Source organism: Dama dama, chromosome 6 (genome assembly GCF_033118175.1).
Source record: "Dama dama isolate Ldn47 chromosome 6, ASM3311817v1, whole genome shotgun sequence".
Classification (NCBI taxonomy): Eukaryota; Metazoa; Chordata; class Mammalia; order Artiodactyla; family Cervidae; genus Dama; species Dama dama.
Window position 1 is genome coordinate 11971743 of NC_083686.1, and position 25210 is coordinate 11996952.

At 48.8% G+C, this 25210-nt stretch overlaps 1 protein-coding gene across 1 annotated transcript in view; it reads left to right on the forward strand.

Moving 5' to 3' along the window:
* Positions 1-25210, forward strand: part of SLC2A9 (solute carrier family 2 member 9) — a 201595-nt gene that overhangs the window by 134429 nt on the left and 41956 nt on the right. Inside the window, exons 9-10 of the mRNA XM_061145157.1 lie at positions 2151-2252; positions 5398-5473. Of these exons, the coding sequence (XP_061001140.1) occupies positions 2151-2252; positions 5398-5473 (178 nt within the window). The remainder of the gene's footprint in view (positions 1-2150; positions 2253-5397; positions 5474-25210) is intronic.

Sequence of the window (25210 nt, forward strand, 5' to 3'; positions counted from 1 at the left end):
CTCTCTCGAACTTTCCCAGCACACCTCCATGGCTCTCACTGGGCCTGGCTTCCCACGGGGTAAATCTACCATCCTCATCTCCCTCTCCTCTGAGAAAGGAGGACCATCATACCTGCCTTACAGAGATAAACTTTCACTCCATCAGCAAACATTGGCCCCACACCTACCAGGTGGTCTTCTGGGTTCTGGGAAAACAAAGATGAAACTCCTAGCCTTCTAGAGAGGAGGAGGGTCAGGGGACAGGGAGGAAGGCGCTGGGCATTCAGGTGCATCTGTGAGCTCTTACCAAGTGGAGCTTTGTCTATTCTGCTGGGGAAAATATTAACGTCTTATGGACGAGGAAAGATTATAGACAATGCCCACTCTGCCTCCTGCCAGCCTCATGACCGTAACCAGGTTTCCAAAGCCTCTGTGTCTGTTTCTTTACCTATAAAATCAAACAAATAATAGAACCTATTTTAACTTTTAAATTAAAAAAAAATGTTAACTGGTGTATAGTTGATTGACACTGTTGTGTTAGTTTCTGGTGTATAGCAAAGTGATTCAGTTATACATACACATTCTTTTTCATGGTTTTTTTTTTGCCATTATGGTGTATCACAGGGCACTGAACCTAGTTCCTTATATTCTATAGTGAGACCTTTTTGTTTATCTATTTTATGTGTAGTATTTTGTGTCTGCTAATCCCAAACTCCCGATTTATCTCTCTCCCACCCCTTTTCCCCTTTGATAACCATCAGTTTGCTTTCTACATCTGTGAGTCTATCTCTATTTCATTAAGTTCATTTATATCATATTTTAGATTCCACAGATAAGCGATATTATATGATCTTTGTCTTTCTCTTTCTGACTTACTTCACTTAGTATGATAATCTTTAGGTCCGTCCAGGTTGCTATAAATGGCATTATAAATGGAATTATTTCATTCTTTTTATGGCTGAATAATATTCCACACATATATTTACACATATATATACACATCACATCTTTATCCGTATGTCATGTTGATGGACATGACACTTTGGATGCTTCCTTGTCTTGGCTATTGTAAATAATGCTACTATGAACCTTGGGGTGCATGTATCTTTTCAAATTAGAATTTTCTCCAGAAAAAAATGAGATCAAGCCAGTCAGTCCTAAAGGAAATCAACCCTGAATATTCATTGGAAGGACTGATGCTGAAGCTGAAGCTCCAATACTTCAATCACCTGATGCGAAGAGCCGACTCACCAGAAAAGACTCTGATCCTGGGAAAGATTGAAGACAAAAGAAGAGGGTGGTAGAGGATGAGATGGTTGGATAGCATCACCAACTCAGTGATCATCAACTTGAGCAAACGCCAGGAGATGGAGACAGGGAAGCCTGGCACGCTGCAGTCCATGGGGTTGCAAGGAGTTGAACACAAGTTGGCGACTGAACAACAACAAATCAAAAAGCTCTATGCCCAGGGGTGGGATTGCAGGATCATACTGTAGCTCTATCATTAGCCTTTTGAGGAACTTCCATGCTGTTTTCCACAGTGCCGACACCAATTTCCATTCCCACCAACAGTGTAGGAGGGTAACAAAACACTTCATGAAGTTTTAGTGACAGGTAAATGAATGGACACATAAAAAGACTGCGCCTGGCACATAACAGGTGCTTGACGAATGGTCATCAGCTTCAATCACCCACACTAACCCACCACCATCAGGAAAGAGGAGCGACAGAGACAGAAGCATTGACTGACTCAGGGCCAGTTAGAGGCAGGAGGCAGGAACTTCTCTGCCCACTCCCACCCCAGCGCCACGCCCCAGGAGTCTACCCCTAGGACACCCACAACACACGGCATAGAGAAATAGAGAGCAATTGCCTTCTGCCTGCCTACTGGCTCCTAAGGCTGGGGAAGGGCTGGGCAACTATGTCCCTTCTGAGGATAAACCCATCCTCCCCGATGAGGAAGATCAGAAGAAAGGTGAATGTATGGACACCCAGCCGGTGCTCATGAACTGTGACTTTCTTCTCCCTCCCTCTCTGGCTATGGCCTTGGAGGAAGTGGCTGGGGGTCTCCAGGTCAGAGCCATCCTTTAACCACGACCCCAGCACCACGGGTCCCCTTCACTCACTGCTAGAAGGGGAGTAATAACCATCTCTCTCTGACCCTGACCCAGGGCTTGGTCATCGAGCGCATGGGACGGAGACCCCTCCTCATTGGCGGCTTTGGGCTGATGGCCCTCTTCTTTGGGATCCTCACTATTACACTGATGCTGCAGGTGAGAGGACGCACCTGTCCCTTCCCCAGGGAGTTCAGAATGGGTGTGGCTTTTGGCTTCGTGCTCTGGGGCCATTGGCTTGGGGAGTCCGTCCAGTCTGTAGGCAACTCTTGTGATGTGGAGTTTCCAAGGGCATCTCAGCTTTGAAGCTGCTGAGCACCCTTGGGAAAAGGTGTTAGTAATGGGTCCTTGGACTGGGGTGGGGGCCGGGGAGGGGGAAACAAGAGACCTGACTTCTGGTCCTGTCAGGAAGTCACTAAAAGCTGTGTGATCTTGGGCAAGATCTGTCCCCCTTGGTTTACCCATCTGTGGAATAGAGGAGATTGCACTAGATGTCTCTGAAGATGCCCCCTCCAGCTCTCATGCTCCTGCTCAGGGTGGCTGGCACGGACCTATGAGACCCCTGTGCAATTACCACATTGATGCCCGTGGGTACCAGCAGGGGCCCTGGAGCCAGCCACCTGGTGGAAATCCTGAATGTCCCACTTACCCTCCATGAAACTTTTGGCAAGTCTCTTAACCTCTCTGCTCCTCAGGGCCCCGTGTCTAAAATGGGACGGTTACCCTATGCCCAGTGCTATCGTGAGGATTAAATAAGACATGCACTTATAGGGCGGCCAGCACTGCCCAGAGCACCGTAAGTGCTCAGCGAATGCCTGTTTGCAGGGGGGATGCATGGAGCCACAGCTAACTCTTATGAAAGTGGTATCTTTTCCGTTAATGGTGATGAGGAGACAGGCATACATCTCAATGAAGAAGCTGCCCAAGCTTTCACAGCCGGGCAAGGGCAGAGCTGGGATCAGATCCCAGGATCTTGGGGACTCCTCCTGCCGCTTGCACTGTTCAGGGCAGCCTGTGTTCACTGGGCATTTACGCCATGCCTCAAGCTCATCTCAGCCCTGTGGGAAGTGTGGGGCAAGGTCACAGTGGTCAATGAGAATTTGCAGTTTTCAAAAATGAATCTCTAAATGGAAATCACATGTGGCGGTCACCTGCCAAAGGTCTTAATGTCACCACATGTCTAGAAAAAGGCAACATCAGCATGCTGGTGGGCTTCCCAGGTGTCATTAGTGGTAAAGAACCCACTTGCTAATGCAGGAGATAGAAGAAACATTGAGTTCGATCCCTGGGTCAGGAAGATCCCCTGGAGGAGAGCATGGCAACCCAGGTCCAATATTCTTGCCTGGAGAATCCCCATGGACAGAGGAGCCTGATGGGCTACAGTCCCTGGGGTTGCACAGAGTCGGTACTACTGAAGCGGCTTAGCACATGTCTGAGAGACATGCTTGTCCTTCAAAAAGGAGTTGTTGCCGGGCACGCTGACCAGGCAGGAGGTGGAAATCTCCTCCTTGGGGTCATGTGCTGGCAGAGACCTTCCTTCCCCACAGCCAGAGAGGGTTGTCCTGAGCAGACAGTCTCATAGGCTCCTCGGACCAACCAAGCTGGATGTTCTGGGTCATGGTCTTTCTGTGGAGTGAGTCAGACGTCTGGAAGGGCCATCTGGAGCATGAGAACCCCTCTGGGCCTCACCCCACAAGGTCTCAGAGCTCCTTCCTGCTCAGCTACCCTCATCGCTGTCACCCCAGCCCTGCTCCCCAGCAGCTGCCCGCGAAAGAGCCTGGCTCTTTCCTCTTCCCAGCGCCCTCCTTGCTCAACTGGCTTCTCTTGTTTTCTGAGACCCTGGCTTCCTCCTGGATACCCCTTCCTCCAGGAAGCCTTCCCCTACCCGCTGTCTGAAGCACCCTCCTCTGTCTTCCCCAGGATCCCAGGGGCAGACCTAAAACACTGCTTTACACATAGCCTTGGCTTTCATTGTTGAACCATCTCCCTCTACCAATGGACAGTGAGTTGTAGGGGGGAGGACCATGCCCATATCATTTCTACATTCCTACCTCCCAGGAGGCACCCAGGAGGACCTTGGAATAATCTGTCAAATGGATGGAAGGATAGATAGATGGATGGATGGACGGATAGACAGATGAATGAATGGACAGATGGATGGGTGGGTGGACAGATGGATGGATGGATGGATGGATGGATGGACAGATGGATGGATGGATGGATGGATGGATGACTCAAGGCACAGACCCATTTAGTACAAAAAGCTATGAGGCTCCTCCCAGCCCTAGACCCTGCTGCAGCAGGAGCTGGTGGGCTTAGCTTGGCATGGAAGGGCTGCTCTCCCCTCTACCCACTCCCCTCCACCCTGGAGGTCCACACTGGGCTCTCCCATGCCTCCGCACCCTTGCCCATGGGACACCCTCTCCTGGAACTCCTTTCCTTTCCTTTTCCTCTTGCCTGACTTCGGCTCAGCCTTCAAAGGTGAGCATAGACTCCTCTCCTCGCTGAGTCTCTCTTAGACTGGGTCCAAGTCTCTCTTAGACACGTTCTCATCATCACCATCCAGTCTGCTAGAGCAGAAGCGATTTCCCAAATTTCTCTCCCACCCGGCGTGAAGTCACCACCCCCACCCACCAGACAAGTGACAGCCTCTCCAAGCCTATTTAATGACATGAGTTAACTCATCTCACACCTTGTCAGGACAGCAGAGAGAGAGAGATAGCATTTTATATGATAACAGAGATTGGCCTAGAGAAAAATTTTTAAAAGTGAAATTGCCTGTAAAATTTTCTCATATTGCCTGCTTCCAACTAAGCCCTCAAATGGTGTTATTCATTTGTCTACCACTTACCATATGCTGTGCATAATCAGTTGCTCAGTCATGTCTGACTCTTCGTGACCCCATGGACTGTAGCCCGCCAGGCTCCTCTATCCAGGGAATTTCCCAGGCAAGAATACTGGAGAGGGTTGTCATGCCCTCCTCCAGGAGATCTTCCCGACCCAGGGATCTCCTGTTTTAGCAGGCTGATTCTTCACCACTGCACCACCTGGGAAGCCAAATGCTGGGACTTTGCTAAATGCTCACAGGCATCATGCCATTTCACTGTGACCTCTGTAAGATAGACGGATGGAATGGCTTAGGGGTTATCATCGTCCCCACTTTATGGATGCTGAAACTGAGGCTCAGAGATGTAAAGTGACCTACCCCAGGTCTCACAGATGGATCAAGGAGGAGCTGGGGGAGTTGGTACCCAGGTCCTCCACCCATGACCGCCCCTTCATCTGCCCAACTGCTCTCTCACAGGACCACGCACCCTGGATCCCTTACCTGAGTATCGTGTGCATTCTGGCCATCATCGCCGCCTTCTGCAGTGGGCCAGGTAAGGCTCTCTTCCTTCCTCTCCCGCTGGCCTAGGGATTCACGATGCCACCAGGGCAGGGTGTTCTCACTGTACAGATGCAAAGCTTGTGGTCTGAGGAAGGACAAGGGCCACTGGGAGTGGAGGGGGAATAGAGAGTCCCCACCTATTTAAATGCAGTGATCATCTTGGTTTCTATCCACCTGATGGTCAGTAACAAACTCACTCAAAGATGCGTAGGTGGTAACATACTACAACATAGCGATCTTTAACAGCTGGGAGAGCTGGGAGCTGGGATGAATGAAAGATACTCAAGTTACAGTCTGTGCGCACAGAGAGGCTACATTTTCATATGGAAGGTATAATGATATAATAATGGCAATGTCTAGGATTTATTCACCATTGATTATGTGCTGTACTTGGCCAAGCATTCGATGCCTGTTATCTCATTTAAGGCCCATGACAGCCCTAGAGAAGGCAGAGGAGGGAAGCTGCTTGCCTAGAGCGGGCAGTGATGGAATCACCCAGCCCCTAGGTCCTAACCACCACCTGCCACTGTCCCTGCATGAGCGTCCAGTCTGGAGTGTTCTGAGCCCCAGTTTACCCTGGACCCAGTTTCAGCCCCAGCTCTGCCGTTTCCCTAGTGGGCAGGCTCTCTGCTCCTCCAGGGCCTCAGATGGTCAGGTGGGTGGAACTAGGGGCCCTGCCACGCTTGGCTTGGGGGCCTGTGTCCCGCAGGGGCCCCATCCGAGGCCGTGCTGGGGCTGGGAAGGTGTCTCCAGGCAGAGCTCTCTCCTGGAGGCCCTGCTGTGGTTCTCCTTTGTTTGGTTTCTCTGTTGATGAAAATATTTCTATCAGAACAAACGGACCTGAACTTCTCTTTCTACCCTTGCGCTGATTTTCACGGGCCATGGTGTTCCATGTCCTGTCACGTTTACCCCCACCAGGGACAACAGAAGTTTGCAATGAGATGGTGGGATGGGCCGTGGAATGACTGGGGGAGGATATCAGACATGCATACGCATGTGCACATGCACACACACTGCTGCAGTGATGAGATGGCTGGAGGAACAGGAGGTATCTTCCAGGGGACAGGGGGGCAGTTAATGACAAGAGGATGAACCAGGAGCCACAAAGCAGTTAAAGGAGATTCAAGGGGGGAATATGCTCCATCCCACGGGGCCTCCACACCACCCACCCCTCACGCAGCTGTCACGTCGGGGCCCCTGGAGGTGGGCGGCCGGTGGCTCCATGCAAGACCAGGGACTGTGGGAAGGAAACCCAGGGGGTAGTCTTTGCTCTCATGGAGCTCATAGACTAGTGTGACCATCTCACCCTGCCTATCACCTGCCCCATGAGGCCTGTCCTGACCACTTAATCTAAAATCAACACACACGTACACAAACACATAAATACACACACACATGCATATGCATACACAGAGTATACACATACACATATACATACATAACAAGTATACACAAACACAAACTTATGTGCATATACCTACATACAAATATACACATGCATATGCATACATACACATACAAGTATACACATACACTCATGTACACACACATGCATACACAAAGTTATGTACACACATGCACATATGCACAATATACACAAACATACAAATATACATACACACAAGCACACACATACATACACACATATACATACATGCACACACAAAATATACACAGACACATGTGTATATACACAAGCATACACAAAGTCTACATACACAAACACAAACATACACACAAGTATACACATGCACACACATACACATACAAGGATACACAAACACAAATGTACACATGTGCTCATACAAGCCACAGTCACTCACATACACACACACACCCTCGATCACATTATCCTGGTTTACTTCCTTCTCAGCCTCTCTCCCTGACTCATCTGCTCACGGTATTCTCAGATGAGGATTTAATACAGGGATTGCCCATCTTTTTGTGTAAAGGGCGAGACAGTAAATATTTTCCAGGCCCCACAGACTCCACGGCCACTCTGCAGCTCTGCAGTGGTCATGCAAATGCAGCCACAGGCAGTGTGTAAATGAAAGATGATACGGCTGTGTCCCCAGGAAACCTTATTCATGAGAGCAGGTGGCAGGCTGGGTGCGGGCTGAAGGCTGTGGTCTGCTGGTGTCTGGTTTAGTACGTCTCCCTCGATCTAGAAAATAAGCTCTGAAAGAACCTGTTTGTGGCTCATTATCTCATCCTCAGAGCTCAGAAGGGAGCCAGGACAGGCACTGTCACGGCTAGAGCTCTTCCAAGAAGGGGACAAGTCACCCCTAAAGTGACTTGGTTAAACGCAGAGGCCATGGCTGAGGGCTTCCCTGGCCCCATCCTGCCCCTTGCCCCATCCTGGCCTCACACATAGTAGCGTTCAGGCATTAAGCTCTCTTGTTTGCACGGCATATCTCTCACACATCACCCCCAATCTGCATGATAGTCTTGAAATTAGGATTAACCCCTCCTGTTTACAGATGAGAAAATAAGCCCAGAGAGGTTACACGATCCCCTAACATTAACCAGCTGGAAAATTTTGGAGTCAAGATTGGAACCCAGATCTTTAAAACCTGCGCTCTTCCCACCCTGTTGCAAAGGATAGCAATTCACATCCATGCACTGTTCTGAGCTTTTCCAGCACATTCCAATCTCTGATCTCTGTCCCCTGATCTAGTCCTCACACCAGTTCTCTGATAATAATAACATTTATTGAGCACTTACTATGCTCCAGGCCCTGTTCTAAGTGTTTGAATGCTCATAAACATCCTGTATGAATATTAGATAACACAGAATCAGGTTGTGAAAATAAAATAGTAGCAATCAGGGATTTCACTCAGACTCAAACTTGACTAATAATTCTCAGGATACTGGTCATCATAAGATGTAGGTGAAGTTTAAAGCCATCAGCACGGCTCCCTACATTCTTCTTTGAAGATTAGAGTGCACTCTGGTCCAGATTAAACTCCCAGGGTCTCTGAATAAAACATGCAGGACAATACACATCCAGAAGCTATTTTATTCATGAAGCATCTTCATTTTCACTTTGATAATTACACAGCTGACACTGACATTTTCCAGTGAACTCTCCCCATCGCTATACATCCCATTCTAAATAAGCCAGGTAAAGCATCCTTAAAGCATTTGTACATAAGGACTCTCTCTTATCTTTCTGCTACAAGTACCATTATGAGATTGGATTAGCAAGTTTATAAACAGAATGGACCAGGTTACTATTTTTTCTCTCTTTTTCCTCTCCCTGTCCCAGCTGTAGAAGGTGAATTACAGGTCAGCTGCAAAACCTTCCCTTCCCAAACTAATTTTATATCCCCTTTATAGATGAAAAGCAAAAATCTTAATTTAATCATTTCCCCAAGCCTCATAGCTAAGAGGTGAGTGCTGGATTAGAGTTGACACCACCTTGTTCGAGGACCTGTAATCTTAACTCTGACCTATGCACGTGGTCACGATTTAACGACTAAATAACAACAATGCACATAGTCATTTCTCATTGACGGCTTGCTAAAAGGTGGGTAGAATTAGGCCCATTGGGAAACTGACCTGCAGGACTGACAGAGAATCTGGGATAAGAGAGAAAGCTTCTGTCTTTATCCTCATGTGATAGGTCTACTCTGCATTATCATGAATCAGTCCTGTTTGTGTCAGTACAGAAAGGTATAATTTGCCATTTGTATCTAGTTGTCAGATGTCCGTGGCTGAAGGTGAATTCAGAACAGTTTGATTTTCATGGTTTCCAGCTGTTCTTGCTTCAAACGTTATCTGTGCACACAGGTCAGGAGCAGTCTTTCTTCTTTGTCTCAAACTCACATAACTAAATCATAGCGCCTATTGTTGACACAAAGGCTGTGTGACACATCCAGACCTTCACAGTGAGGCAGAACAGAACATGGGGATGCTTTCAGAACTCCCAGGGGACCTCAGAGATCCTTTGGCAGATGAGAAACTCTGCCCAGGAGCTGGGATGAATTAGAACGAAGGCATCCTAAGTTCGTGAAAGAACAGAGAAATTTTCAGTCCAGTTATTCATTGGAAGCTTAAGCTATGCTTTCCTTGCCAAGAAGTCCTCTGACTATGACTTGATTGCTTCCAGTGATAGGGAACTCACTAGCTAACAAAGCAATGCTGTGGTCCAAGATCAGGGAACTATGGCTTGTGGGCCAAATCTTGCCCATGGCCTATTTTGTATAACCCATGAGCAAGGAATGGTGTTTACATTTTAAGGGGAAAACAAGAAGAAGGTGTGACAGAGACCATCTGCAGTGGCCTAAAAAATCTCATATATTTCCTATCCGGCCTTTTTCAGAAAAAGTTTGCCACCCCTTCTAGAACTCCTCAGTTCTGACCTTTGGAAGAAGGGAGAGTGAGCTAGCTTAGGAGGGAGGGAAAGATGAATTTCAATACAGCAGAAATACCAGGATATAAAAGGAGGTTAATTGCAAAGGAACCACAAATAACCCAGCAGGGCCCGAGCAGTGGTCCTCAAACACTGCTGAATCACCTGGGAAGCTTTCAAAAGTCCTGATGGTCAGTCTGCATCTGGGGGTGGGACCCAGGCCATATTTTCTAACACTCCCAGGTGATTCCAGCTTGCAGCCAAACTTGGAAATCCCTGGGCAAGAGCCATCTTTCCCAACTCTGGCTGAAAGCATTACAATCCCCTGAGGGGCTGAGAGAACTACAGTGAATGCTGATTCGGACCTCTCCTGACACAGGCTCCGTTGGACCTCCAGGGATGAACCCAGTGAGAACCGCTGTCCAAGGTGGGTTGGGGTGGGGACACAGCCCAGGACCAGTCGGCAGTCAGCGAGGAGCTGGAGGCAGGTCCTTGGGCATTGCGTTAAGATTTACTCTGAGCTCCAGAGAGGTCTGTTGGGGGGGGATATTTAAGCATGAACTTCGCAGGGCAGGTTTGCTAAGAGAAGAGCAGATCTGGAAGGCAGATGGGAAAATATATGTAGCCAAGTGGCATGAGCCGAGGGCCAGATGGGAAACCCAGGCTACAGGAAGTGAGGGCCAGACGAGGGCAGTGGGCCTGGGCAGTGCCAGCCGGCAGGGACCCCGCGGACATGGGCTCTGGGCTGAGTCAGACCACTGAGGGGAAGCCCCACATCCTGGAGTGGGATCTGAGCGCTGTTCTGTTTTGTTCCGACAATGGCTGTTCTCCCAGGAAGAACAGTGAGTGCTGACATGATCTCTCCGTGGACAGATTGGCCTTCTTCTCTGTCCACTTAAACAAAGATGCTAAATTGAACCCATCCGCAAACCTGCCTGAAAGGCCTTCCTGACCCAACCCACAAAGTTCTGCCTTCTGTGCTTTTTCCCAAGCTCTTGCCCTTCCTGCCGTGACCTTGGCTCCCCTCCCAGCGTTTGCAAACGCTGCTTTCTCGTGATCGTGACTGTGTGCTGAGTTTCAGGGATTTTAGACTCTGCTCTCCATCTGTATCTGGGAGGCTCCCTAATGGGAGGTCCAGGTGCACCCCCCAATCTCAGATCAGCTGTTGGTCCCTACCCTCTGCTCCCCTAGACACCCCATGTTCACCCAGCAGCTGGGTGTCACCCACTCCAGCTACTGTAGCCACGAGATTGACCAGGGCTTAGAAACTTCACTTGTACTCACATTGACAGCACACAGCTTAAGCTGCCAGGGAAATTACCTGTCCAAGAGGCCCTGCCACTGGGGTTGTGAGATCATGTTGCATCTCCCTAAGTGGACAGGAAGGAACAGGTCCCTGGAGGAAGTACCCTGGGAATGCATGGCTTGGAATCAATGGGAGATAAATGGCCAAGGGCCTCCCAAGCAGCCTGCCCCTCCATGATTAAATGAAAAAAAAATCATCTTCCCAGGAGAGAAGCTGTACATTTGCCCGAGGCAGCTTCTGTGGCGAGCAGATCAATGCAAGGAGATTTGACAGGGAGTTGAAATTAGGTGAAGGGAAAGAAAGAAAGCAAGAAAGGCGGTTTCCTGCTACATATTTTATTTGTGTGCATAACCCCAAGGCAGTGGCAGAGAGGCCTAATAAATGAGGCACAGGATAAAAGAGCTTTATCTTTGAGGGAAAGGAGATGATCCTCAAAGCATGTCAACTGCAGTTTGAAAAGTCTTAGGACGAACGGACCGAGCCGGCTCTGAGTTCAGCCCTCTAAGGGCAGTTTACCAACCAGTGGGGAGGACCGATGCACCCTGGTCCACGCAGCAAGATGGAGTTATCACTGTTCGTGTAAATGGGTGCATCAGGATCTGATCTGAGCTTTCCAGAAGGCTTGTGCCGTCCTGATGGGGGAGTAAGCCAAGTGCCTGGGGAACGTGTGATGATGTTTTAATGATGTTAGTTGCTCACTCGTGTCTGACTCTTTGCAACCCCAAGGATTGTAGCCCACCGGGCTCATCTGTCCATGGAATTCTCCAGGCAAGAATACTGGAATGGGGTTGCTATTCCCTTCCCCAGGAGATCTTCCTGACTCAGGGATTGAACCCAGGTCTCCTGCATTGCAGGCAGATTCTTTACCGTCTGAGCCCCCAGGGAGCACATGTCTGGCTTGGAAAGGGGACACCTCTATCCATCACAGTGATGTAATCTGAAAAGACTGCCCGCATGTACCAACCTTTGCAGGGACCATGGGGCTCTCTGCCCTGCCCACCCCTTCCCCCTGCCCACCCTACACTCTCCCTGCTTTCCAGCCACTTGGAGCTGGTGGCAGCTGCCCCATGCCACTCATGTGTCCTTAACTTTACACATCTATCCTCCCACCTGGGGCCCACCCTTATGCATTCCCATTGTCAAGGGGGAAAAAATTGCACAGTGTCAGAGTTGTGAGTTGTTATTTGAGGCAAAATGAGGACTGCAGCTGGGGAGACAGCATCTCAGATAGCTCTGAGAAACTGCTCCAAAGAGATGGGGGGAAGTCAACATATATGTGATTTTGGTGAAGGGGGAGTTTGTGCGATTGAGCACTTATCTTTGTGAAAGTTTTCTGCTCATCATGAGGAGCTAATGTCACCATGAAGGGATGAAGTGCCTTTCTAAATATGAGGAAACATAAGAATTGGGCTCATAAGATCAGCTTCTGAAACCATCCAACTACCTGAAGACCTGTCCTGCCGGTTTTTCCCAGAGCACAGAGTACCTCACTTCTGATCTCCAACCTAAACTTTTAGGGGATGTTGAAGGTCAGCAGCTGTGGCAGCTCATGATTTAATCCTTGTAGAGGTAGATGGGAAGTGCCAGCTTGGCACAATCCATCTGACGAATGGCTTCTTGTTCCGGTGGTTAAGACTGTGCTTTCCAATGCAGGGGGTATGGGTTCCATCCCTGGTTGGGGAGCTAGGATCCCACATGCCTTGTGGCCAAAAAACCAAAACAGAAACCAGAAACAATGCTGTAGCAAATTCAATAAACACTTTTAAAAAGGTCCACGTAAAAAAAAAAAAAAATCTTTTAAACATAGTTGTCCATTCCCATTGACCCTTGAACCTTTCTTAAAACTAGAGAGCTCCTCCTTTGTGCCCCTCAGCCCCACCCCCTAGACTTGCTGCTAATCTCACCCTCTCCACCCCCTATTACAATGGCCAAGGCTGCTCAATTTCCTTTAATATCTGGAAATAGCAGAGACCTTGTTTCCATCACTTCTGTATTCCAGGCACCAAACACAGGGCCTGACAACTGGTTAGCACTCAATACATGATTGTATTTCTCATGCATTCATTCAACACTCACTCATGGAGTCCCTACTGTGTTTTCCAATACCAAATGCCCTTTTTCCCACACCCAACTTCCAGTTCTCTAACATCAGCTGCATGTCCAGCAATGCAATCCAGTTCTGACACTCCCTAACCCAGAGTGAGCACAGAAACCCGCCCCCCCACCAAGTTAAGGGTCCTTAACAAGCCTTCCCCCATCTCAGACACCAGCTGCGGTTGGGGTCACCAGGTGACTGCAGTTCTGCCTGGCCGACTGCAGTACAGGGGGTCCCAAGACCGATCCCATCAGGCTCCGTGTTTGCAAGAACGACTCCCAGAGCTCAGGAACATGCTCTCTTTAAAACAGGTCACTCTAAAGAGGTGCACAGCGAAAGGTATGGGGGAGTGGGTATGGAGCGTCCATGCTCTGTGGGGGTGTACACCCTTCCCAGCCCCTCTGTGAGTCCACCAACCTGCACACTCCCTACCCCATCCCTTAGGAGTTTCTGTTGTGTTTCATTACATGGGCATGATTGAGTCAATCACTGGCCATAGGGGACCGAACTCAATCTCCAGGCCATCACCCCTCCCCAGATTTACTTCTGGGGGATTGAGTCTGACCGTGTTAGCAAGACCAACTTCTTGTTGCACCCAAGAGCCCACATGAGTCACCAGGTTAGGTGGGGAGGAGAGGGGCTCATTAGGAAAAACAACACACTCCTGCATGTTATGGTATGCTAAGCCACTCTGGTCATGTCTGACTCTTTCCAACCCCATGGACTGTAGCCCACCAGGCTCCTCTGTCCATGGAATTCTCCAGGCAAGAATACTGGAGTGGGTTGCCATCCCTTTCTCTGGGAGATCTTCCCCGACCCAGGGATCTAAACTGCATCTCCTACGGTTCCTGCATTGCAGGCAGATTCTTTATCGGTTGAACCACTGGGGAAGTTCAGGACACTCCTATCACTCAGGAAATTCCAAGGGTTTGAGGAACTCCATGTTTTGCACCAGGAACTGTGCTTTCTGCCAGAAACCAGGGGGAAAAGCCAAATGTATATTTATTATCCCACAGTGCCAGGCTCTGGGCCGGGATTGGAGGTAAAGAGTGAGTGAGACAGACAGCATCGCTGCCACCACGGAAGAGCAGCCCACAGTGTACAAATGACTCACCCAAGGTCACTCAGCGAGAGCAGCAGAGCTGAGATCTGGACCCGGGCAGTGACCCCCCTGACCCTCTCTCCCCACCAAGCACCCAGCCTGGCGTGGCTTTGTGGCTCATACTCCTGCAGGCCTGGGTCCTGGGGACCACGGGAGGGTTCTCAAATATCCCATCCAGACACTGACCTGTCTGTAGACTGAAAAGATGCAAAACCTGAAAGGTGAGAATTACATTTAATTCAGCAGACAAAACTGAGGACTTAAGCCCAAGAGGCAGCCTCTCAGAGACTGCTCCAAAGAGACAAGGGTGGAACTGGGATATATAGTGTTTTTCAGCAAAGACCAGGTAGTTGGAACATCAAAAGATTACTGTTCATTAAAGAAAACAGATATCTCAAGGATGTTAAGGAATTTAGTGCTTTTCTGTGTCTTGGGAAGATGCAAGAGTCTGAGCTCACTGAAATCACTCCTTTGATCTGCACCTTAGCTAGTGGAGGCCAATATCCTGTTCTTTCCAGGCTTCCCAGGTGGCACTAGTGGCAAAGAACCCGCATGCCAATGCAGTAGATGTAAGAGACGAAGGTTCAGTCCCTGGGTCAGGAAGATTCCCTGGAGGAGGTCATGGCAACCCACTCCAGTATTCTTGTGTGGAGAATCCCATGGACAGAGGAGCCTGTCGGGCTACAGTCCATGGGGTCACAAAGGGTCAGACACAACTGAAGTGACTTGCATGCATGCATACCTCCTGTTCCAGTTCCAAGTCCCCTGGGGTTCACTGTTGGGGTGACTGCAGGGACTGGGCAGCCCATTTGCCTCCATCCTGAGTCCCTTCAGGGCTCACCATAGCGGGTAGCTGCAGTGACCTGACTAGTTGTTTACTAGTATGGCGGGCAACAGTCTTCATTCACCACAGTTAGATGTCCACCTCGGACATTTCACCCCCTGTGGCCTTGGCACTGTGAACCCCTTGCAGCACTGGGCACCGAGGTCCACTGAAGGGGGAGAGGCCAGAAGTCCACCTGTTCAGCCACTGGCCAAGGAGGGGGGGAAGTGCCAGCCAGGATCTGGGAACTGAACTTTGAGGGTCCACCCTGACAGAGCCCGTGAGACCCGGAAAGGGGAGAGGCTAAGCCCAGCAGACCCAAGAGGAGAGCCGGGAGAAGGGAGAAGGGAGAAGAGTCAAGGGAAATGGAGTCCAAACCACACACATGCGTGACATGAACTGAACACCAGCCTGGCACCTGCTCTGTCTAGAGGGGAGGAGATGGCAAACGTGCCGCTCCTGCCCTGGAGGAGCCCACGGGAGACAGACCTGGAATGGATGATCTTGTTCAGTGGATTTACCCAAGGGCAGGAGCGGGAAGAAAGGAGAGGGAACCAGGGGATGTCAAGTGACCAGCATTTGGGTAAATGTTGCTTGGACATGATCCCATTGAATTCTCTTGAATCTGCAAGGTTGAATCCATCATCTCACAGCTGGCAAAGGTGGGTGGAAGTCCAGAGTCAGCCCTGGCTCTGTCTACCTCTGAACCCCATGCCATGGGGCAGGCACTATGCCAGGCCAGGTGCAGGGGCGAGGTTCTGTTCCTCGGGGATGTTGCCCCAGAAGGGAGCTCAGTGAGCAGGCAGCAAGGCCTCAACTACCTGGTCAGGGGTCAAGACAGGAGGCCAGGTCCTGCTTGGAAGAGATCTTCCCCAAGCATGAGTCTAGCACAGTGCCTGGCAGGTATAGGTACCCAGACATTTCTGCTTGTTGAATGAATGAATAAATGAGAGAGTAACTCCATCCATGGCCTTGGCCTCCACTTAGTTGCATTAAGTAGCCCAGAATTCAGATGGAGGTCAAGTCAGATGATTCATTCCTCCTCAGAAGTTAAGAAACTGTGTGAAAAACAGAGTAATAAGTAAATCAAACTCTAACTCTCTTGACCAAGGAGAGGTGACTGGGTGGAAGACATCAGTCTACATACATTAAAACGATTACAGCTATAAATCAAGAGATCTCAGCCTGACACCAAATAGGTATACTGTCCTAATTTTTTTTTTTTAATGGTTTAATGACAAATGGGAATGTCTCACAAGTCCAGGCTTAAAAAAAAAAGTAGCAGTCATTGCTCAGAACATATTTATATCTCTAAAAGGGATTGATGCAGAAGGTGAGATTGAACTCCAGTAGTGCAGATTCTAATCCTTCGCTGTCTTCATCCAGAAGAGGATACCAAACGCCCACACCCATTACCACCTGGGATCCGGGGCGAGGACTTATGAGATAACCTTTCTAAAACTACCCTGCAAACTCTCAACTATCATAGAAATTTGCAACTAGGTCAAGGTCCAGCACAAAGGTACTGTCAGCTGGGATTTTAAAGGAAATTGCACAAATGGCCTATTTTCAGAGGAGAGGCAGGTGAATGGGCTCAATAGAAAAGATGGACAGAGGGAAGTGTCACCCCCACCCCCCAAGCCTGAACAGGCATCAGGGAGGTGAATTTTGATTAATGATCATTTCTCCCAAATAAGAGAAATTAGATACTAAGAAACAAGACTGTGCTGTGAAGACTGAGCTTGACAGCTCTGGGGAGTCCTGTGGACCGTTGCTATATTTAAGACTTTCGCCACCATCTCCACCTCCAAGAACTAATTTTCATACCAGTTGAGAATGCATGATGGAGGTAAACGCATAGAATTTTTTTAAGTCAGTACAAGCTGTAACTTCATCCCCAAGAGCATGAAGAGGAATGAGAAACATCCCAACCGGGAGCTCGGAGCCCAGGTTAGAGGCAGTTTCCAAGTAAAGAAAAGAAGAGGAAGTAGTTGACTCTCGCTGGAGAAGGGGGCTGGATTGACAGTTGAGGCTCAGAGAGGTTAAGTGCTTTACCCAAAGTCACACTGCAAATGATCAGGGGAGCCAGGATTCCAGTTCAGGTTAGTGTGAATCTAGAGCCCCACCTCTTAACATCCACATGCAGTAGGCTACCAAGAGAAGTCAGGACCCTGGCACTATGGAAGCATGAAGAAGACACTTCCTGGACAAGTGGGAAGTCAGGTTACCTGGAGGGAGTAAAGTTAAACTGATTTCTGAGTGTTGAGTTGAAACAAGCCAAGCCACCAATCATGGGTTCTCAGAGCGTGAACTACCCATGGCACCACATCTAAAGACGCATCATCCCCATGTTAGACAGACACTAACATAGGAGAACATCAGCCCACAGGCAAACCCAGCCGTGCATACACTCAGGAAAGCACACCGCGCACACTGGTTCACACATACATGTACACATGTGTGTGACCCCCTCTCACATGTGTGAGGAAAGACATTCCTTTCTTATCCACTCTCAGCTGCCTGATGGCCATCCCTTGCCTGACTTCAAATCTGGACTGGATGCCCGCCATCAGGGTGGGAGGTGGGGGAAGCCCAGGTGTGCCTGCCCTGGGGGAGCAGATGGTTGGCACGCATGGTCACCAGCCAGGGCTGCCGCCTGCCAGGTGTCTGGAGAGTTTCCTCAGTGAAGCCACGCTGGGCCATGGTGTGTGATGGTTCAGGTCATACAGAAACCTACTTACTGTAGAAAGTGTTTTTCCTTGAGGAAGGGGCACATTTTCTTGTTTGCAAAAGTGCCATTGGGGTTAGTGGTGGCCCAGCTGAAAAGAAAAGGAAGGAACATCTGGGCAGAGGCCAAAAGTCAGAGAGCGGAGTGTGTTGGTGGATTCCAAGGACACAGAGTGTCGCAGGAGGAGACAGCGGTGACGTGGGGGCAGCAGGGAAGGTCCAGACACAAAGAAAATAGAGCCAGGTCATCGTGGCCCTCACGGGCTGGAAGAACTATTAATAGACTTTGTCCTCCCGGAAGTAGGCGGCCACTGAGGAGTTTCAGGCTACAGTGTGACACTGTCAGACTGTTTTAAAGTCTGTAGTGTGGAGACTACGTGGAGGGGAAAAACGGAAGATGGGAGAGGCTTGAGTGCGTGCATGCTCAGTAGCTAAGTCATGTCCAACTCTTGAGACCCCATGGACTGTAGTCCACCAGGCTCCTCTGCCCCGGGATTCTCCAGGCAAGAATACTGGAGTGGGATGGGGTACTATCTCTTCTTCCAGGGGATACTCTCCACCCAGGGATCAAGCCCAAGTCTCCTGCATCTCCTGCATTGCAGGCAGATTCTTTACCACTTGAACAATCTGGGAAGCCTGAGAGAGGCTTAAGAGGCATAAATTTAGGAGTCATTAAGGAATTTGTATTAGGGAGCTATCACTGTGTAACAAATAACCCCAAAACTTAGCAGATTAAACAATAACTGCCTATAATTGCCGACATCACTGACTCAATGGACATGAGTTTGAGCAAGCTCCAGGAGATGGTGAAGGACATGGAAGCCTGGTGTGAGGCAGTCCATGGGGTCTCAAAGAGTTGGACACAACTGAGCGACTGAACAACAACAACAAATCTATAATTGCTCCCAAGTCTATGCACTGACACAGTAGTTTTGCTACACCTGGCCCAGGCTTTGCTGATCTTCATGCATCTCTGCATTTGACTGGAAGATTGGATGGATTCCAGTCCATCCAAGGTGGCCTCAACCACTGATCTGTAATCAAGAGGAGTGACTTGATGTCTGTCACCACCCAGCAGGCTAGCCCAGCTGATTTCCAAGATGGTAGCCAAGTTGAAGAAAAGAAATGTGCAAAACTTGCCAAGGTCCAGGCTTCACATCACTTCTGTCCCTTTCTCTTGGCCAAAAGGAGTCAAAAAGCCAGCCCAGAACTAAGTGGTGGAGAAAAGACTTTACCCCCATTTGGAGGGGCTGAAAAGTACCATGGCCATTCTGCAATCTCTCCAGAAGCTGTAACCATAGACTAAGCAAGGGATGACAATTCAGGACTCTCATTTTAGGGAGAAATAGGTGTCATTCATTCATTTACCCATGTCACAAATAATTATTGAGTGCAAACTGGAAAAACCATCCTTCAAGTCCTGGTGATAAAATCGTGAGCCAAACACGCACACACACACACACACACGCGTGTGCGCACACACACACACACACACACACACACACACACACAGAGTCCCTCCCCTCAAGGGAGCTTACTTTAAGTAACAGTCAAAAGTTAGCATCCCTGCTGGAAATGTATGACAAACTCCACTGACATAATTTGAAAAGGCACACTGCAGTGGTGAAGACAAGCTACAGGATAATGTCAAAGACCCTAGTTATTTTGAAGGTCTCAACATATGACATGAACACCCACTCCTCCACCTATTGGCCATGCAGGAAGCAAAGCAATTTACAGAAAGTTAATTCATCAAAAGTCAACTGACTGAATGGTCAAATTGCTGAAAGCCATGTCATAGAGAAAAACTATTTGCAGAATTTGTTCCTTTTCATTATCTCTTAAGAATGTAGAGACTTTTGTGTGGAACCCAACAATTTTAACACCTTTCATCTATTTCAGTATTGCTCTTCATTTTGCCTGCATAAGTGAATTTGGAAAAATGTCCCCCCTCCCTTGTTTTAAATTTAGTTCCTTGTTGTAACTGAAGGCTACTGGGGCAAGAAAAAGCATAGCTGAGCAGCATAAAATATATCTGTATCAACAGTAAGAATATATGTCTTCTTCGCTCTCCAAATCCATTTTATTCCACAGACTGATACACACAGCAAGTAACAGGGTTTGGATAGCGAGAGATATATCAGCACATTTATGTCAATTTATTTGATTCCTGATTGGAAAGCCAGAGTCTGGATAGCAAAGGTGCAGAGAGCAAGAGATACACACCCATAGACAGAAGAAGAGAATAAGATTCTCTTATTCACAAATGAATTTTACATCTTTGTCTTTTGATGAATCAACCTCAGTGAAATGAGAGGCTGTGCCAAATTCAGGCTTCCCTGGTGGCTCAGATGGTAAAGAATTCTGACTGTAATTCAGGAGACCTAGGTTCGATCCCTGGGTCAGGAAGATTCCCTGGAGAAGGGAATGGCAACCCCACTCCAGATCTTGCCTGGTGAATTCCATAGATAGAGGAGTCAGACTAGGGGCCCTCTAGCTGGGTGGCTGTGTTTCAGAACCCGCTGTGGTTCTACCTATCCACGATCCAGACTGCTGGGTAGGCAACAGAATCGGCATTTTAGCAGATTTTCTGGAAGATTCCCAAGCAGACAGTTCAGCCCAAAAACACTGTCTTGTTTGTAGAAGCTTTCAGACTTAGTAACCAACTCTGGGGCTACCCAGAGACCCACACCTGTAAGCTGGCCAAACTGACCACTGGCTACCCACTTCTCCTCCACGGCTCTCAGGACAACATGAAAATCGTATGAGATTGCTGACAGTGTGAACAATTGAGTATTTAGCCAGCATTTCAGATTCTGTGCTGAGTATCTCACTCAAGCCATCTTACTCAGCCCTCAACCAGCCCCACAGGCAGATTGTCTTATTCCCATTTTGACCATGAGGAAGATGAGCCTCCAAAAATTTGTGGCTCTTCTAAGTCATACATGTAGATGCTACTCATGTCAGAGAATGGTGATATTTGTGCTCTTTTCTACCATAATGCAGTGAACATTGATACCCCCCTCTGAAATTCACATCCACTCAGAACCTCAGAAAGTGTCCCTGTTTAGAAAGAAGGTCATTGCAGATGTAATTAGTTAAGGATGTCAAGATGACATCATCCTAGCGTTGGTTCAGTTCAGTTCAGTCACTCAGTTGTGTCCGACTCTTTGCAACCCCATGGACTACAGCACGCCAGGCTTCCCTGTCCATCACCAACTCCCGGAGCTTGCTCAAACTCATGTCCACTGAGTCAGTGATGCCATGCAACTATCTCATCCTTTGTCATCCCCTTCTCCTCCTGCCTTCAATCATTTACAGCATCAGGGTCTTTTCCAATGAGTCAGTTCTTCGCATCAGGTTTCAGCTTCAGCTTCAGTTTCAGCTTCAGCATCTGTCCTTCCAGTGAATATTCAGGACTGATTTCCCTTGGGATTGACTAGAGCCAGGGTGGACCTTAAATCCAATGACTGGTGTCTTATAGACAAGGAGAGGACACAGAGAGAGACACAGTGGGTAACGTGAAGATGGAGGCAGAGATCAGAGCGATGAAGCTACAAGCCAAGGAACACCAAGGAGTGTCAGCAACACTGCAAGTTAGGAGAAAGGCATGGAGACTTCCCTGGTGGCGCAGTGGATAGGAATCCACCTGCCAACGCAGGGAACACAGGTTCTATCCCTGGTCTGGGAAGATTCCGCATACTGTGGAGCACCTAAGCCCATGCTCCACAACTCCTGAGCTTGCACTTTAGGGCCCAGGAGCCCACAACTCCTGAGCCCCTGTTCCACAGCTACTGAAGGCTTTGCACCTAGAACCTGTGCTTCGCAACCAGAGAAGCCACTGCAATGAGAAGCTCGTGCAACTCAGAGAAAGCCCGCGTGCAGCAATGAAGACCCCCAGCACAACCAAAGATAAATAAATAATACAAACTGTTTTAAAAATAAAAAAGTGAAGGACATGGGATGGTTTCTCCCTCACAGCCTCCGGAGAAAACTAACCCTACCAACACCTCCATTTCAGACTTCTCGCCTTCAGAACTGCGAGAGAATAAATACGTTGTTTTTAGTCGCCATGCTTTGGTGATGTGTTACCTAGGAAGCTAGCCATGATGTTGGCAGGAAAATATTTTCTGTCTCCCAGGCAGCAGTCGATGTGGGGCCAGTGGGCTTTGGAAATGACAGACTTCCATCATCAAGTTATCATCGTCCGCATCATCACTAATGCCAAACAGATGGTGGGGCAAGCTGCTCGCCTAGCTCACAGTGAGCTTTCTGTTTATTCAGGAAGACCAAGGGGAACTTTTAAAATTAATATTATCTTCCTTAGGCAGAGCACCTGTTCAGAGCTAGGTACCACAGTCACCCTCATCCTCAGAGCATCCTGCCAAGGAAACACTCTTTGAGACAGGGTCACCTGGGCTCCAGGAGCCTGCCTTGCCCACATCATATGGTGCGGAGATATCCCAGGATTTGAACCTACATCTATCTGACTCTGACATCACCTTTCCTGCCAGTCTCCCTCCTGTTTTTCCAGACACTTAGTTTCCTTCCTTATCTCTTTTCTGCAGCCTAAGGCAGAGTTAATTAGTGAGTTTATCTCCTGCCGTGTTAATTCGGCATTGCACTCTATGACTGTCTGCCAAGTTGTCCCCAGAAAAGATGGTCCCTCAGAAGCAATCCTAAGCAAATGCTGTTCTGAGAGTGAATTTGAGCCCTCCAAGGTTTCAGGGAAGAAGCCTGGATCTGCAACAGAAAGATGGAAAATTTTGAAAACACTGGTTCTGCAGCCCCAGAGTCAGTGACACACATACCACCCCCCAACCCCAGCTTCTAGGCTTCCCTGTGATTCCCCCAGCAGCAGTCTTCTTCCTGGCTGGGATGGGGCAATCCTGGGACCAGGCAGGTGGATTTGTCACTTAGCTGTTCCTTGCAGCCTCTGAGATGGTGAGAGGAGGAGTCTCTGTCTGGGTGATTAGTGTCCCTTGGCTGATGTACAAAGTGCCACAAACAGATGACTTTAACAACTGAGGCCTTGTCTGTCACAGTCTGGAGACCAGAGGTCCAGAATCAAGGTATCAGGAGAGCTGAGCTCCTTCAGAGGCTCAGGGGAGAGTCTGTCCACACCTCCCTCCTAGCTCCTGGTGGCTGCCAGCATTCCTTGACTTGTAGCCACATCCCTCCAATCTCTGCTGCATCTTCATCTTGCCTCCTCCTGTATGTACCTCCCCAGCCCCCTCCCACTTCTCCCATATAAACGTGGTTAAAAATAAATTCAAAACCTGAGGGTTGACAGTTATGTTTTACTAGGCAGGAATTTTTAGGATGTCAAGCCCGGGAGGCAGCATCTCAAGTGATCCTGAGAGACGTGCTCTGAGAGGGGCGGTGGGGGAGGAGACAAGTTATATCGAAGTTTTGCAACAAAGGGCAGGTAGTCTGAACTTCAAAATACTATTGTTAATTAAAGAAAACTAGATATCTCAAGTTAAAGAATTCAGCCCTTTTCTATTTATGGGCAGATGCAAGAGTTTGGACTCACTGAAATGATTCCTTTCATATGCATCTCAGCTATCTGGGCTTCCCTTGTGGCTCAGCTGGTAAAGAATCCACCTGCCGTGCAGGAGACCTGGGTTTGATTCCTGGATTGGGAAGATCCCCTGGAGAAGGGAACGGCTACCCACTCCAGTATTCTGGCCTGGGGAATTCCATGGACTGTGTAGTCCATGGGGTGACAAAGAGTCAGACACGACCTAGCGACTTTCACTTTCAGCTTTCTGGGACCAGTATCCCGTGTTTTCACATCCTGAGTCCCCTCAGGGCTCATTTGTTCATCCTTGGTGGTGGCTACAGTCGCTGATGACTGTAACATCCTTTATTTACTGCTGTGGCAGGAAAGATGTATGTGATTGCATTTAGAACCCATGCTGATAATCCAGGATAAGCACTTCCTTAGCCTGGATTTTAAGAACTTTAATTTAATCATCCCTTTTGCCATAGAAAGCAGTATTCGCAGGCTCCAGGGATTAGGAGATGGGGTACATGGAGGGCCCCACCTGCTCTTGCGATGGCAGAAGGGCTCACAGTTCAGTAATTGCATCCCTCAATCTCCACACAAATGCTCTCTCCTTCTCTCCTGTCTCACCCACTTCTAACCTCACAGTGGGTGAAGGGGCTCGAGAGCCAAGAACCAACCCTTGTTGGCCTTCCCCGTGCAGGCAGAAACCTGCAGCTGACTTTGAAATTGCCGCCTCTGTTGTGTCTTGGTTCTGAGTCCAAATGAAGCTCTGTTTTAACCTCCTGTCACCCATGCAGTGTAAATGTCAACTAACACAACGTGAATACTAGGCAAGAAGGCACCTTTGCTAAACAGGGCCTGGGAGGTATAAAAAAGGAGCAGAAGCAGTGTCTGCTTCTTGAGAGGTTAATAGAAATTCCTGGGGGCAAGGCAGGGTGGGGCAGGGGCTGTGTCAGAGTCCTGTGGCTGCTCTTACAAACCCCCACTAGCCTCAGAACAAATAAACATTTATTCTCCAGGGCTCTGGGGTCCAGAAGCCTAAAGCTGTTGTCAGTGGGACAGAGCCAAGGTGTCTGCAGGGCTGGTTCCTTCTGGTCTGGGAGAGTCTGTTTTCTGGCCTTTCCCTACGTACAGGTTGCCCGCATGCATTGGCTTGTGGCTCCTTCCTCAATCTTCAAAGCCAACTGGGTAGCACCTTCTCTCCTCGCTGACCCCCTGCCTCCCTTTTATAAGGACCTTGTGATTATATTGGGCCCACCTGGACTGAGGGTTTCCCAGGTGGCTCAGTGGTAAAGAATCCACCGGCCAGTGCAGGAGATGAAAGGGATGCAGGTTCCATCCCTGAGTCAGGAAGATCCCCTGGAGGAGGAAATGGCAACCACTCCAGTATTCTTGCCTGGAAAATCCCATGCACAGAGGAGCCTGTTGGGCTGCAGTCCATGGTGTGGCAAAGAGTCAGACACAACTGAGTGACTGAGCAACTCTGCATGCACCCCAATTGGGTAGGATAACCCAGAAGAGTCTCAAGATCTCCATCTCAAGATCCTAACATTATCATATCTGCAGCATCTGTTTTGTCATACCAGATAACATTCATGGTTTCTGGGGATTAGGAGTCAACACCATTGTGAAGGCAGGGGGTGGTGGTTATGCACATTCCAGGTAGTAACAGCATTTCCTAAGGCTAAAAGGCATGGGAAAGGATATATTTGGACATGGCAGGAAGTCAGGAGGCTGGTGGTGTCAAGGGGAGCTGGGAATGTTGGCAGGAGGGGTTAAGAGGTAAGCCGGTCCAGACCAGACTCTGCCT